This window comes from Emiliania huxleyi, assembly GCF_000372725.1.
Source record: "Emiliania huxleyi CCMP1516 unplaced genomic scaffold EMIHUscaffold_7, whole genome shotgun sequence".
NCBI classification, from domain to species: domain Eukaryota; phylum Haptophyta; order Isochrysidales; family Noelaerhabdaceae; genus Emiliania; species Emiliania huxleyi.
Window position 1 is genome coordinate 393626 of NW_005196756.1, and position 14680 is coordinate 408305.

The following is a 14680-nucleotide window of genomic DNA, read 5'->3' on the forward strand; positions in this document are numbered from 1 at the left end:
ATGAAAAACGCGTGCCGCGCCATGTGGCCCCACCTTTCCTCTCTCCTCCTCTCGAGGGGCCGTGCCGCTCCTCTCCACCAAGCACCATGATATATGTTGCTCCTCGCCCCGTCATCGTCACCACGACGTGTCAGCTGCGGACGGGCGTCGCCCACGACCTCGTGCGCCCGCTCTCCAACGTCGCCGAGATCCCTGCCTCGCCTGCCAGGAGCAGCGTCGAGCTCCTCGCTGGGCAGGTGCACGGGTAGAGCTCTCCACCATCCTCTGCCGCGATCCCGGCTGCTGCGAGCACGGCGCCGCCCGGTGCGCGCGACATGACCCCTGCCGTTCCCGCGCGCGCAGGTCGCCGAGGAGGATGTGGAGTGCCAACGCGAAAGCACGACATATGAGCGCGCGCCCGCCCCCGCCATGCAACCCCGCCCCTTCCCGACGTCGATTTCGTCGCCGGCCGTGCGCGCGCCGCCGTTCACGCCGCCGCCGCCGTCGCCCCCACTTCCGCCGCCCCCTTTTTGCGCCTCGCCGCCGCCGCCGTTCTCCTTCTCCACGCCGCGAGCGCGTCCTTCAGTCGCGCGCGCGCGCGGCTCGCCTGCGTCGCCGCCGCCCCCCTTCTCGCCGCCGCTCCCCTCACAGCCCCGTACAAGGGTGCCGCCGTCGGCGCCACAGCCCTCGCTTGCTCAAACGGTGACCCTTCCCTGCGTATTGCCCCTCCCTTCTTAGAACCAAATCCTTCCCCCCCCCCCCCCCTCCCCCCTCCCCGAATCACAGGTGCCATCGCCTCGTTAGTCGTTTCCGTCGGATGAATTATCACTAAGGGCACCCCTGAACCTTCGCGGCAGCCGCGGCAGCGCATTCTGCGCGATCGCTTCATTTGTGCGGCGGCGACAAATCCAATCCATGTACGCCGCCAGTTCCACGTAGACGCCCGGGGTGGGGGGCCTCCGCATCCCTTGCCCAAGGATACGAGACGCTAGGTCGGTCGGAATCCCCCAAAACAATTAAATTCCCTCTCGAGCGGAGAGGTTTTGGGATTCGACTCCCGCGCAATCAAGTCATCAACGATGGTGCCAACGGCCAAAAAAGCGCCGGTAGCAAGCACGATGGAGGTGCGTCTTTCCCATGCTCGCGCGCCCCCCGCGCGCGAACTATGCATGGGCCCGGCTCGCCCGCTTGGGGATCCACCCGGCACACCCCCGCCCCCCACCTGCCGGCTTACCTGCCGTCAGTTCGCGCGGGATCGCCCACAACTGTCAGCAACTGAAATCCAGTTGCTTCAGCTGTGACTTCAGCCTCGCCTCACAGCTCTCCCTTCGGTCGCACGCCTCCGGAGAGAGGTCGCACACGACGCTGGTGACCATTCCCGACGAGCCATGCGCAGGTCGCGACCCCTGAGGACCTCCACACCTCCAAGGAGAAGCTCCGCGGCATCGGCGAGGCGACCGCTCTCTTTTCAGAACCTGCTAGGGCAGAGGCCCTGTCCACCCTGGCGTCCCTCGAGGGGTCGCCAGGGCCCGCCGCGGCCCTGGCGAGGCCCGTGGGCGGCCTGCTCCTCATCGACGCCTACGCCCTCGTCGGCCTGGCCGGCAAATATGCCAGCGGCGGGGGCGGCGCCGGCGATGCGGGTCTCATCTTTACCAGGTGGGTCGAGGCGATGGCCGGGCACGAGTCGCTCGCGCCGACGCGGGCGCTCCCGGCGCTGGCCACGCCGGAGACCAAGGCGAACTTCGTGAAGTACAAGCGCCGGATGACCGCGTACAAGGCGGACGTGGAGCGCGCGCTTAAGCGGCGCTCGACGGCCGTTTCTCGCCGGAAGGACCCGGCGGAGGCCGACCGCGAACTCGACCAACTCGTGCGGCAGGCGCACGTTCCTCTCCAGACCCTTTCGGACGCGGCCGACACGGGCGGCGGCGGCGGCGACGGCGGCGGCGGCGCGTCCTCGCTCGATGCCGAGCTCGACGTGACGGCGCAGCTGCGCGCGTTTGCCGAGGGTTTGCACCCGCGCCTCGGCGCCGACAGCGCCGTCCACCTCTTGGAGGGCTGCCGCGACGTCCTCGGCTTGATCGCCGCCGAGGTGCGCGGCGCGCCTCCGCCGCGTGGGCGCGGCACGTCGCAGCTCCGGCAGGTGTCGCTGCTCCTCAACTATGAGCGGCGGCGGCGGCAGCTGAGCGAGGCGCTCGCCGACGAGCGGCGTGTCGAGCTCGAGCTGGCGGCGCGCCGCCAGCAGGCCGCCGTCGACGCCGCGCTCGCCGACGAGCGGCGGCGCTCCGCTGCGGCGTACGCGAAGCTCGACGCAGCGCTGCAGGCGGAGCGGCAGGAGACTGGGCGGCTCTGCACGGAGGTGCGGCGGCTCAAGGCGGCGGCGCGCGAGGCCGAGACTGCGGCGGAGCTGCGGTGCCGCAGCCAGGAGAAGGAGGCCGCGGCGCACTTTGGCTCCATCGCCTCAGAGGCCGAGCGGCGCGCCAAGGTCGCCGAGGCGCAGCGGGACGACGCGTGTGAGGAGGCGGCGCAGCTGCACGGCCTCTTCGCGCAGCTAGAGGACCAGCTCGACGCGCTGCGCTCGATGCGCGTCTCGGGGCTGCTCGAGCAGCTGCAGGCGAGCACGCGGCGCATCACCGAGCTCAGTGCGCGGCGCAAGGTGACGCAGCGCAAGCTCTCCGACGTGAACCTCGTCGAGCGCAACCTGGCGGTGTCGCAGCGGCTGCTCTCGGAGGAGCGGGCGGCCCGCGCGAGCTTGTGGCGCGGAGACGCGACGGCAGAGAAGCTGGAGGCGGTGGAGGCGCAGTGCGCCAAGCTGCAGGCCGAGCTTGAGGCGGCGCAGGCCGAGGCCGCTAAGTTCAAGGCCATCGCCGAGCCCACCAAGGCGCGCTTCAAGCTGGGCAACCACTTCAACGCCGAGACGGAGCTCGCGTGCATCTCGGTGATGCACCTCGGCATCGCGCGGCAGAAGATCCCGAAGCTGTTCCCGATCTTCGCGCGGCTCTTGGGGGTCAAGCTGCCGTACCGCGAGATCAAGGTCCCCGGCCCGATCGTGGACGGCAAGCGCACCTCCGTCGTCAAGCGGCTGCCAGAGACGCCGCAGGCGACGCACTGCAAGGAGCTGGCGGGCGTCTCCTACGAGCTCAACAAGCTCCAGATCGGCCAGTGGCTGCTGGAGTTCATGAACTCGGATGAGTCCTCGTGCTGCTACATCGCCGACGGCGCCGAGGCGCAGCAGATGGAGCGCATCGGCACCGTCCTCTCGCGGCGCGTCAACGGCAAACTCGAGCTGCGCGCCCTCGATTTGTCGACGGCCTCGAGCAAGACCGCCGAGGCGCAGGCGTCGGCGTACCACGAGTCGATCGAGGAGGTCATCAAGCTCATGGAGGAGGCCGGCCTCGCGGATGCGCGCGCGGCGGAGCTGCTGCGCCGCTTCCTCCCCACGTGCGCGTGCAACGACCGGGCGTCTACGGCGCGGCTCGCTGCGCGGCTGGTCCTCGGGCTGGGCGAGGGCGACGACGACCCGACCTGTGCGGAGCACGCGCTCGTCAACATCCTCGAGGAGGGGCGCAAGGCGATGGACGCCATCCTGCGCGAGCTGATGAACTTCACCGACGAGCAGGCCGCGGCGCACGCCGACAAGATCAAGGCGATGCGGACCTGCGTCGGCTGGTTCAGCTCGCCTGTCTGCGCGCTCATCTACCAGGCACCGTCAGCCCCGACCCCGCACCGCAGATCACTCCCACTCGCGCGCCAATCCCGCACCCCCCCGCGCCGCACGCGTAGGTGAGCAAGTACGTCGCGCTCTGCTCGACCAAGGGCTACGCCATCGGCCGCAAGTTGCAGGAGTGGATGGAGGCGCGGCTGGCAGACCTCGAGGAGCAGCTCGAGCATCTCGTGGGGCACGTGGAGGACGTGCTCGCGATCTGCGGCTCGCGCGCGTACGTCTTCTACCTCGACGCGGCGCCGACGGAGCGGCTGCTCACTGAGCACGACATCTCCATGCTGACCTACCTCGACGAGGATGAGATGCTCAAGGCTGCCGGCGGCGGCAAGCTGCGCAAGTCTATCCTCACCGGCGCGCGCTCGCCGCCCTGCATGGCGGGGGTGCGCGCCATGGCGCTGATCTGCGACGCGGTGTTTTGGCCGCTGATCCGCGCGGTCAAGCCAGCCGCGGACAAGCACGTCCTCGACGTGCTCCCGCGCGTGTGGCCGGCGGCGCACGCGTTTTTTGAGGCGGCCGCCGCGTCGCCCGCGGGCATCGTCGACGGCTCGCTCAAGCTGCAGCTCGGCGACGTTTCGGCGGCCGCCACCGCCGCTACCGCGCCAACTCCAACGCAGGCGCGCCGCGCCGAGCGCCATCGCCTCGATATGGTGCGCATTCGCGCCGCAGCGGCCGACGACCCGATGGTGACGCGCTTGCTGACGGCGGCATTCGGCGCGATGTCCCGGGCGGTCTGCAACCACGCTGCGGAGTGGATGCCGGCGGGCCTCGTCGCCACGAACGGCTCGATCACCAAGACCGGCAAGCTGTGCTCGGCGAACATCACCCCGGCGCTGCGCGCAAAGTACGACGCGCTGCAGGCGACGAGCACGCCGGTTGAGCGGCTGCACGCCGTCGGCCGCGTCAGCGACGACCGGCACAAGCGGCAGCGCAATGAGTCGCGCGCCGGCGACTCGCTCGGGCGTTATAACAACCAAGCCGGCTGGCTGACGGGCGAGATCGATGAGCGCGGCGGGCTCAAGGTCGCCGAGACCATGCTTGCGGCGTGCCGAAAGGCGGCGGGGCGGGCGAGACGCGTTACGCTCAAGGCGCAGCTGGTCGCGGCGGGCCGCGCAAAGCGCGCCGAGCGCGACGAGAAGCTGGGCAGCAAGAAGGCGCGCAAGGCGGCCAAGGCGGCCGAGAACGCGCGCATCGCGCAGCTGCCGCTCGTGCGGCGCTACTCAGAGCTGAAGAAGCTGGCGATCGCCGGCTTGCAGGCGCTTCTCGGACGCTGCTGAGCGGTATACTAGTGCCCCACTACTCACGGCTCTCGTTTGTTGTAGGACCAGCTCAAGGCCTTCAAGCTGGCGGGGAAGACGGGCTTCACCGTCACGCAGGCAAACCGCGCGGACTATTGCACGCAGCTGCAGAACCTCCTCTTCGCCGCGCATGGCGTCGAGGCGAACGACCTCGAGGACGGCGACTCGGGGTGCGACGGCGACGGCGTGGTGCGGAAGGTGCGGCAGCGGCGGGTGGCGGGCGAAGAGGGCGGCGGCGGCGGCGGCGGCGGCGGCGGCGGGAAGAAGAAGAAGAGGAAGAGGGTCGATCTGCGTGAGCTCAACGGCTGGCAGTGGGAGGCGAGTGAGAAGTTTGACATCGAGCGCATTCTCGACAGCAAGGTGGAGACGGTCGGCAAGGTGCTTGCGCCCTCACACTCGCACCTGCCCTTGCTTATTGCCACTCCATCGCTCACGTGCCCGACCACCTCTCTTCTCGCCTCACAGGGCAAGAAGCGGGTCGAGATGACGTACTACTTGATCCTCTGGAAGGGGTACCCGCCCGACGTCTCGACGTGGGAGCCAGAGTCACAGATCCATGACGACTTGATCGACGCGTACGAGGCGGAGCTCGATGCGGCGTCTGAGCTGGAGGCGGAGGAGGCGGAGGAGGGCGAGGAGGGCGAGGAGGAGTGACTAGCGCGCGTCCTCCGCCCCCGTGCGCGTGTGTTGAGGTGGTGCGAGAGCCATTTGCGTGCGTGAGCGGTGCGGCCGGGTGTGTGAATGTGAACCGTGGGCCACTTGTGTTGAGGGATGGCAACCCATGTGGGTGCCTATGTGTTTCTTTCGAGCTAACGCACCTTGTTTTGCAGTTTCTATGCCGTGCTATTCACTTCCAAAAATCGACCCCCGGGACCCCGACCGACCTACGAGACCGACTAATTTCGGGGCGAGATCGGACGAAGAGAGCCGACTGCCGGAATTGCAATCACCCAGAATCGTCGAAGCGGGGCCTAACGTTAGCTACTGTTGAGACGACAGTGACACACGCGACACGGCCCCCGCCGGTCCGCGAGACTCTCCGACCCCCCGCGCGACGGTATCCCCACTTTCGAGACAGCAGACGCACATACTGGCAACAGCTCACGTCGCGGCGGGGAGTCGTGCTCCTACTGGCCTCCGCCGGTTGTTTGACGGTTCCCGTCCGGAAAGGGTCAGTAGCTCGAAGCGCCGCCGCCGCCACCGCAACCAGCCCGCGGGTCCCAAGCGCGACCAGCGCCCCAGCCGCCACCGCCGCCTGGCTGCTGGCCCCACCTTTGCTGCTGGCCCCCACCGTAGCCTCCCTTTCCTTGGCCATAGCCTCCGCGCCGGTCCCAAACCGGGCCGCCCCCACGACGCCCATCAAGTCGGTCGTGGGGCGTGTGGCCCTGCCGGCCACCGCTGCCTCCGCCACCTCTGCCTCCTCCAGCCCCTCCACCACCGTCCCACAACGGGATGCGGCCCGATCGGCCGTCGGTGGTGTACCACGTGTGCTCCTGGTCCTCGATCCGCACCCCCTCCTCGCGCATCCGCAGCCTACGCCATGAACACACCGAGGTCAGGGCGGGAATGCGTCATGAATACACCGACATCAGGGCGGGAACAGGTGTTGTGCTGAGCATGCAGAGCACCGCACGGATACGAGGGAGGCGAAGACGGGGGAAGACGGCGGAAGACGGGCGAATACAGCGGAATGCGTGTCCTCTCGCGTGCTAGTTGCAGTACAAGAACACGTCTTCCGCTACTCTAGGATCCGCCGCCGAATCTGGTCCGCGAGCTCGAAGTCGCGCTCCTTCCTCGCTCGCTCGCGGTCCGTCACCATCCCCTCGATGTCGCTGGTCGCTAGCGTGCAGGGGGGGTTGGCGCGTCCAGTGCCACCACTGCTGGTGGCGCGCCACTCCCCCTCACGGCGCGACGAGGGGCATTCGCGCGGCGCGTATCCCTCGCGTCGACCGCCTGATGCACTGAGAACCAAGTGTCAGCCGTCAGGTTGCCACATGTACATGTACATGTGCATGCGCATGTCCGGGCCGAGGCACGCGTTGGACCACAAGGCGAGGTTGGGTGGGGTGAACGGTCAGGTCTGCCGCGAGGGATGGATAGCAGTGCGTGTTTGTGCGCGTGTGCGCGTGTGCGTTTGGCCCGCCTCCTCCATCGGCGACATGCCCCCCGCGGCCCGGCGCGGCATGGCTAGGCACATGCTCTTGCGGCTGAGAGGCGGCGGCGGCGGCGCCGCCGCCGCGTGGATGGTGGGGCTGCTCTCGCCTATTCTCAGCACGAGTGCGTAACGAGCGCCAGATCCAACCCCTCTGCTTCGAACGCTGGTCGTTTTGCGGCTGCCGCTGCTGCGGCTGCTCGTGCACCATGCGCGCCGCCGGCGCAGCCGCGCGCTGCACTGCGGCGGCCGGTGGCTGCCGCTGCTGCTCGTGCATCATGCGCGCCTGTAGGCCATTGGGGAAACTCTGAGAGAGGATGCGGCAGGGGCGATGCGAGTGCGGTACGAGTACAACTATTCCGCTGCATGCGGCGGGATACAGTGGAGTACGTGTCCTCGCGCGAGGCTCGCTGGAATACAAAGGTAGGAGTGTACTCCGCTTCTAGGCCTCGGATCGCGCGAGGGCTCGCTGGAATACAAAGGTCGGAGTATACTCCGCTTCTAGGAGAGACACGGGGAGATGCGGGGGGGGGGGGGGGGGGGATCTGGGGAGATATTCAGCTTCTAGGAGCGGCGCGCCATCTGCATGTCCCCTTGCATTTGCATCTGCACGTGGTGCTGCATGTGCTGCTGCTGCTGCTGCTGCATCGTGGATGGCTCCACACCCGCGCCGAAGCTGCAGCCGCCGCCCTGCATCCCGCCCCCGCTCATCCCGCCTCCGCTCTGCATCCCCTGCATCATCTCCAGCATGTCGGTGTGTAGTTTGGTCATCCCCCCCCCAACGCCCATTGACGAGTCGCAACAGCCAGCGCCACCGCCCATCCCGCAAGCAAAGCCACCGCCCATCCCGCCGGGCGCGTAGCTCATGTGGCCCATCGTGCCGCCGCCGTTGCCCATGCCTACGATCAATCAATCAATCGGACTCGATTTGGGATGGTGCACCTCGACGGGATGGAGTGCCGCCGCTGTTGCCAATGCCCGGGACCCCGAAGCCTTGGTTGGCCATCATGTTCATGTCCGCATTGATGCCTCCGCCCATGCCTCCGCCCATGCCTCCGGAGTTGAAGCCGCCGCAGAAGCCGCCTGCCGCGGCCTGCGGGGCTCGGAAGTTGGGCGGAACGCTCTTTTGCCCCTGCAGCTCCGTAAACTCCACCATCTTCTTTGCGATGCCTTCGGCGCAGCGCTCGCAATTGTCGCGCGAGATGTGCGACGTGACGAACACCTTGCGCAACGGCGCCTCCCCCAATGGCTCCTTCTCGATCTGGATCTTGCAATTGTGTGTGTCCTGCAGCTTCTCGATCACGACGCCCTTCTTCCCAATCAGAAAGGACGCCGCCTGCTGGATGTTTGGAATCTCGATGACGAGCGTGTTTCCCTCCCAATAGGCGCCGTCCCCGCCCACCGCCCCACCGTAGTGGCCGTTGCTGCCGTCTGCGCCCACGTCGTGCAAGGCGGGCCCGCAAGCAAACGGCTGCTGCCGCTGCTGCTGCTGCTGCTGCTGCTGCATGGCCTGCTGCTGCTGCTGCTGCTGCTGCAGCAGCAGGGCGGTGAGCTCGCGCTCCTGCCCTGCCGTGTAGCGACGCACGCGTTCCGTCTCAGCAGCGACCTCTGAGAGGCGCGCGTGCGAATGCGCCAGCAGCCGATTGACGCGTGAGTGGCGCTCCTCGGGGCCTAGAGCCTCGCGGCGGCCCGGCGGGGGCGAGAGAAGCACGCAGAGTCGCTCGCGCTGCTCGGCCAACGCCGCGGCGTGATACTCCAGCAGCTGCGCCTGAGGGGCGAAGGGCTGGCTCAATGGGCGGCGAACGGGGACTCCTCGCCGTCCGGGGGGGCGCCCGCACCAAGCGCTTCTCGGCGCGGCGGCGGACGACCTGCGTGATGAATGCGCCGAGGTCAGGGTGGGAGTACGTCATGAATGCACCGAGGTCAGGGGGGAATAGACGGTCTGGCGCCGTGTGCAGAGCACGCGTGAATATGTGGGCTACACATGCAAGGAATGCCGCGGAATACGGCGGAGGACAGCGGTCGTCCTACGACAGCTGTGAACAGCGTCTCTTCACACCTCTCTCTCTGGCTGTGAACAGGTGGAGGACAGCGGAGGGCGCCTCCTCTCGAAGAGGAGGCGCCCCTACCCACACTGGAGCCGAACCCTGGGGAGATTGCAATCTCGGGCGTGTCCTCTCGAGCGCGAGTCGGAGTACAAAGAACGCGTCTGCCGCTTCTACGCCGGACGGGCCTTGAGCGCAACCTCCAAGTCGCCGTCGGCCGAAGCGAGTGCATCGCGCACGGTCGGCTCGGGCGCACCCAGCGCCAACTCGCCAAGCGCCCTCGCCTTGCCGCAGACGCCCGTCGGCGAAGCCCCCGGCGGCGCACCGCACGAGCCCACGCCGAGCGGCGGGCCGTATTCGCTCAACTCCGCCTCGAGGCCCGACAGGTCGTGCTCGTCTGCTGGCGGCGGCTCGGCCTCGGCGTTGACTTTGGCGTCGGCCCGAGGCGCCGCGTTGGTCGCCGTCGCAGACTGCGCCTCGTCCTCGGCCTCTGAGCAGGGAGCGCTGCTCCTCGTCCGCTTGTCGCCCTTCGCCACAGCCTCCGCCGACGCTCCGCGCTTGGTTGCCACGCGCCCGCCGCCCTCTCTCGGCGGCGGGGGAGGCTTGGCCAGTCGTTCCACCGCCAGCATAGCGAGGGACGCGCGCTGGCCGTCGGCGCGCGTGCCGACGCTCCTCCCATCGAGGACCGCCTCGGCGGCGCCGCGGAGAGCGTCCGCCTCGGCCGAACCGCGCAGCAACTGCAGCCCGACCGCCACAACCTCGAGCAGCTGCTCGTGTGAGGCGTGCTGCACGAGCGCCACACCGTCCGCCGCGCCGGCACCAGCGCCTACGTGGCCGTCGGCGACGCAGCGGAGGCAAAAGTGGCCGTCGTCGGGCACCGCCGTGCCGTTGGGAGTCGGATCGGCGGGCCGCTTGATTCGCACGCAGCGGTTGAAGATCTCGGCGTTGCACGCGTCGCATGCGCGCAGGGAGTTGTCTCCGAGCAAGCCGACCACCACGCTCGCCCGGGTGGTCTCAGCGCCGATGACGGCGGAGGCGCAGCGCAGGAGCAGCAGCAGCTCGTCTTCCTCGTGCTGCTCCGAGAGCGCTCCGCCGTCGCGCTCGCGCCCTGCGGCACCGTAGCCTTGGACGCGCCGAACCAGCGAGAGGTACGTCGCATACCGCGAGAGCGGAGCGAGCTGCCTCGCGCGCCACGCCGGCGGCGCCGGCGCGAGCGGCGGGAGCACGGGGGCTTTGTCGATGCGCAGCGCCGCCACCGCGCACGCCGCGTCCAGCCTCAGCCAGTGCAGCAGCGCCGCGGGCGCGCGTGAGCAGCGGACAAAGACGGCGCAGGGCGGCAGCAGCAGCAGATCGCCCTGCTGCTGCACCGTGTGCTGCGACGTGCGCTGGATGCTCCGGAGCGCAGCCGCCGCCTCGGATGCGGTATCGCAGCCTCGGCAGCGCGCTGCAAGTTCGGTGCGCTCGGCGGCGCCGAAAACCTGCCACTCAACCGTGCCCCCGTGCAGCAGCAGGTGGGCGCTCACAGCGCCGCAGCGATCCTCGCCGCAAACGGCATCGCCCGGCGCACAGCCGAGGATGGCAATGCCCTGCTGCTCATCGGTGCCTGGCGGAAGCTGGGAGAGCACGTCGGCCGGATCGCGCCACGCCACGCCAGCTGGGAGCACGCTGCGAAGCAGAGAGGCCGCCGCGGGCGGGCACTGCTGGACCGTCGCTGCGGCATCGAGCGCCTCAGCGCCCTCGACACACACGCCCGTCAGGAGCAGAGGTTCGCCGTCGTGCACGACGTGCGACGCGATTGTAGCGACCAAGGCCTTGCTCGACGATGAGACGCGCCTCATCTCCTTTCTGATGCCCTCCGTCATGGAGACCTGCGGACCGGGGCAGGGGGTCGTGAGGCGGAGACCGGCTGAAGTGGTGGTGGGGGACGGGAAGGGGGGGGGGTTGGGGGGCATCAGCGGGTGAGCGGTGTGCTCCACACGGTGACTGGCTGGGCTTCGAAAAAAGAATTCGCGTATAAACTACCTACCTACCTAACGAACTGCGCTTGGTACTGCGGCGCAGATGCTCCGGCAGCTTCTGCGCACACGAAGCACGGCGCTGCAGTCCCACCAGGTTGGTGGAGATGGACTTGAAGTCGAGCACCTGCCAGTAGGCGCACCGAATGGCCGGCAGGTGGGCGGGCGCTCCAGACGCCACCAGGCGCGGAAGCCCGCGCCAGGTGTGCAGGTGCTTCCAGCGGCGTGCGGCCGGGAGCGAATAGTTCGAGTCGATGATCGCATTGCCGATGACGCGCAGCGTGTAGCCCATCTCGTACAGGTCGCTGAGCATGGCGATGTTGCGCTCGCTCTGCGCGGCCTGCGTGCGATGGGAGCAGCCGCCGGCCGCCGCCATGCGCGCAAGGTCTGCCTCGCGCCGGGTCATCTCCAGTTGGACCGAGAGGACACACCTCTCCGAGAGCAGTCTCCGGGCGCTCGCCAGCGCCTGCGGCTCATATCCCTCCACATCAAGCTTGAGCATGCACACGTCGCGCGTGGCGGAGAGCGACACGCGTAGCTCGTCGTCGATGCGCACGCTCCGTGCGGTCACGTTGTAGTGCCGGAACCTCTGCACGTCGTACCCTTTGATCACGCCGTGCTCGCCCACCATGCCGGTCATGCCGAGCTTCTTCAAGTATGGGAAGCCGATGGGCCGAGGGATGGGCACCGGCAGGGTGTACTCGCCCGGCGAGCTGCTCACCACGTTGCGGTAGATGGTCGCGCGCTCCGCAAACCCATTGTTCAGCAGCAGCCCGATCCTCAGAATCTCGATAAACGCTGGAACTGGCTCGAAGATGCTCACGTGGCAGCCGAGCGCGAGCGAGTACAGCGCGTACCAACCGTAGTTGGCGCCGACGTCGATGACGGTGCCATGTCGCCGGCAGCACTCGCTCGTCAGCTCATGCCACGTCCGCGTGAGCGTCGGCTCCACAATCAGGTGCCTTGCCATGCGGGTCATGTCATCGTCGAGCTCGTCGAAGGCGAAGTAAAACTGCGGGTCGGTTTGGGTGCGCAGCACCTTGATAGAGCGAGGCACGCCCGCGGGGAGCGCGGTCACGGCGATAGCCTCGAGGGGTTGACCCGTCGGCATGCTGGCCTGCACGTCGCGACTGCCTGTGCCTGTGCCTGTGCCATCAAGCTTGAATTTTACCGTTTCCGTAACATGCCACACTTTATGCGGTCAAGCTGTGTTTACTCGAGTAATGTGGTAAGCGTCCATGCACTTGAGCACTTGAGCACTTGATAGGGCTGATTCCGCATGGTCCATGCGAACAGCTACCGCGTCTTGAAGCTGTTTGTTGCTCGCGGCGATGAATGAACTGAGTCGGTCGGTCGTCAGTGTGCAGCGCGCGAGTAAGTAAAGTTGTCGAGCAGAGTGCAGCGTCCGACTCACACAGCCAGTCTAGCAGGCAAGGAGCCACATGCAGGTGAGGGGGCATAGCCATTTCAGCCATTACAGCCATCTACTAAGTACTTATAGCTGGGACACTGACTGAGAGATTGCAGCTTCCATCCTCCAGACAGAGCCACATGGCTGGCTGGTGGTAATTCGATGGCAGCCGATGGCAGCTGTCCCGCGAGGCCGGGGGCGACAGACGCGCAGCCATTTGTGCGTGTGGCGGGGACGGCGGACTGCTGCCATCGATTGTCACCAGCCATGCTCCGGAGAATGGCTGCACTGGCTGTGCCCCAGCCACTTGAGCACTTGAGCACTGGATAGGGTCGATTCCGCGTGGTACGGGACCCCCCCACAGCCATAGTAGATGGCTGGAAACATTGTCGCCCAGCCATCTTACCCAATATTGCTGCGATGTAGCCAGCTTAGCCAAGAGGGCTCACCTCGAGGCGGCGGTATGGCTAGTGCGTCTCCAGCCATGTCTACCAAGGATGGCTGCCCTGCCCTGTGTGTATTGCAGCCATCGGGCTGAAGGCTTCCTATGGCTGCACTGCAGCTAGCTCAGCCATCCTTAGGTAAGATGGCTGTGTAGGAGCGAGCACAGCCATACTGCTTCCACATTCCGAGGTTGGCCACTGTAGGGCCCCAGAAGGCTAGCTGGTAGCTTCATTTGTAGTAGCACAGCCGCCGGTGCTAGAGAGGGGTCCGCAGAGGTGGGGCGCGGGAGGGTTGAGAGAGAGGGACCCATGACCATCCCATGACTACATGGACATGGACCACGCTCACATGTGTCTTTGCATGTAATTTTGTTACACCCTCATGGGGCACAAGAAAGAGGCTCTACGGGGTCTGTGTACGGTCTGTGCTGCTGTCGTCCTAGCCTCCAACAACGCCTCCCCGGCGCAGAGGGCCCCCCCGGAGGGATGCTCAACCGCTCCACGCCACGCCGCTTGCGGCGGTCCTATTCCCAGCTCCGCTGAGGGCCCGCGCACTTGGTTGGAGCACTTGGTCTTGGAGTGCAGTCGGTAACCGCACGCCCAGGACCGGGGACCGCACTTGGAGCACTTGGAGTGCAGTTAGCAGCCTCAAATCCAGGGCCGGGGGGCTAAGAAGCACACCCAGCGGGCCAGATGATCGGGATCGGGTTGCGGGCAAGAGACCGGGCATTTATTTCTTCACTCGACCGTTTCAAAGCTTTCGGCGTGCCTATACAAATATGCCTATGCAGCGCATCGACCCTTTGGATGTGAGCGACATCGACGGCGCGGTGGCGAGGCAACCTGCGAGGCGAAACACGTCCCACCACCCCTTCAATTCGAATGCGGATATCGCTGCCACAACGCCCCAGCCCCGACGCCTCCCGACGAGCCGCTTGACCAATCCACTTGAGCCCGACTACTCGCTGCCGACGTTTGTGCCGGCGCCGGAAACAGAGTCGTCCAAGCCTGCCCGTGACGTCTTGTTCACGCTCGAGCAGCCGCCGCGGCGTGTCTCGGCGACGCGGGACCTGATGGACTGGTCAGACGTGACGCAGGCAGAGAGCAGGCACGGTCGCAAGATTTGAACCGATGACGCCCACCTCGCCTGAGCTCGGTGAGTCTCCGCCCACACAGGTCACGCGAGCTGCTGCGCCGTCCGACGGCAACGCGCAACCTGATGGCGGTGGCAGATATCAACGAAAAGCCAGGACTTGGCATCGGCGGCCGGCCGGTGCGTTGCTCAGATCCTCTCGCCCCTAGCTACCGCGACCTCGACGGTGGCGCATATGGCGCTGTTCCGGCCAAGATCCCCAAGCCCGGCCAAACCTTCCCACGATCGCCCTCCGAAGCGTTTGGGCTGATCACTGCCGATATCAGCGCATCGGGCCCGCGGACGACAGAGTACCCCAAACACCTCATAAAGACGCGCGAGACCAATAAGATTGACGACATCTCCGGCGCTCAAGCGGGCACCATGCCCACCTCTGGGCCCAGGCTCTGGGCCCGAGACCCCGACAACCCCCACAAGCCACCGAGGGACCCGTCCAAGGTATCGACGAGGCCGAGATTGGACGGAG

At 67.2% G+C, this 14680-nt stretch overlaps 3 protein-coding genes across 3 annotated transcripts; 2 read left to right on the forward strand and 1 right to left on the reverse strand.

The window, feature by feature from the left end:
* On the forward strand, positions 1-5715 carry EMIHUDRAFT_197822 (hypothetical protein; the record flags this gene model as incomplete). The annotated part of the gene is made up of 12 exons (XM_005761791.1): positions 1-23; positions 209-236; positions 813-896; positions 1020-1103; positions 1376-1567; positions 1646-1861; positions 1949-3658; positions 3760-4905; positions 5020-5184; positions 5293-5373; positions 5461-5594; positions 5688-5715. 12 exons carry the CDS (start codon positions 1-3, stop codon positions 5713-5715), a joined length of 3891 nt encoding a protein of 1296 aa, XP_005761848.1.
* Positions 5716-10711: 4996 nt separating this feature from the next.
* On the reverse strand, positions 10712-12318 carry EMIHUDRAFT_96696 (hypothetical protein; the record flags this gene model as incomplete). Its single annotated transcript, XM_005761792.1, has 3 exons — positions 10712-10795; positions 10899-11060; positions 11302-12318. 3 exons carry the CDS (start codon positions 12316-12318, stop codon positions 10712-10714), a joined length of 1263 nt encoding a protein of 420 aa, XP_005761849.1.
* A 1522-nt stretch (positions 12319-13840) lies between these two features.
* EMIHUDRAFT_197825 (hypothetical protein) lies at positions 13841-14188 on the forward strand (the record flags this gene model as incomplete). The annotated part of the gene is made up of 1 exon (XM_005761793.1): positions 13841-14188. One exon carries the CDS (start codon positions 13841-13843, stop codon positions 14186-14188), a length of 348 nt encoding a protein of 115 aa, XP_005761850.1.
* Positions 14189-14680: the final 492 nt, after the last annotated feature.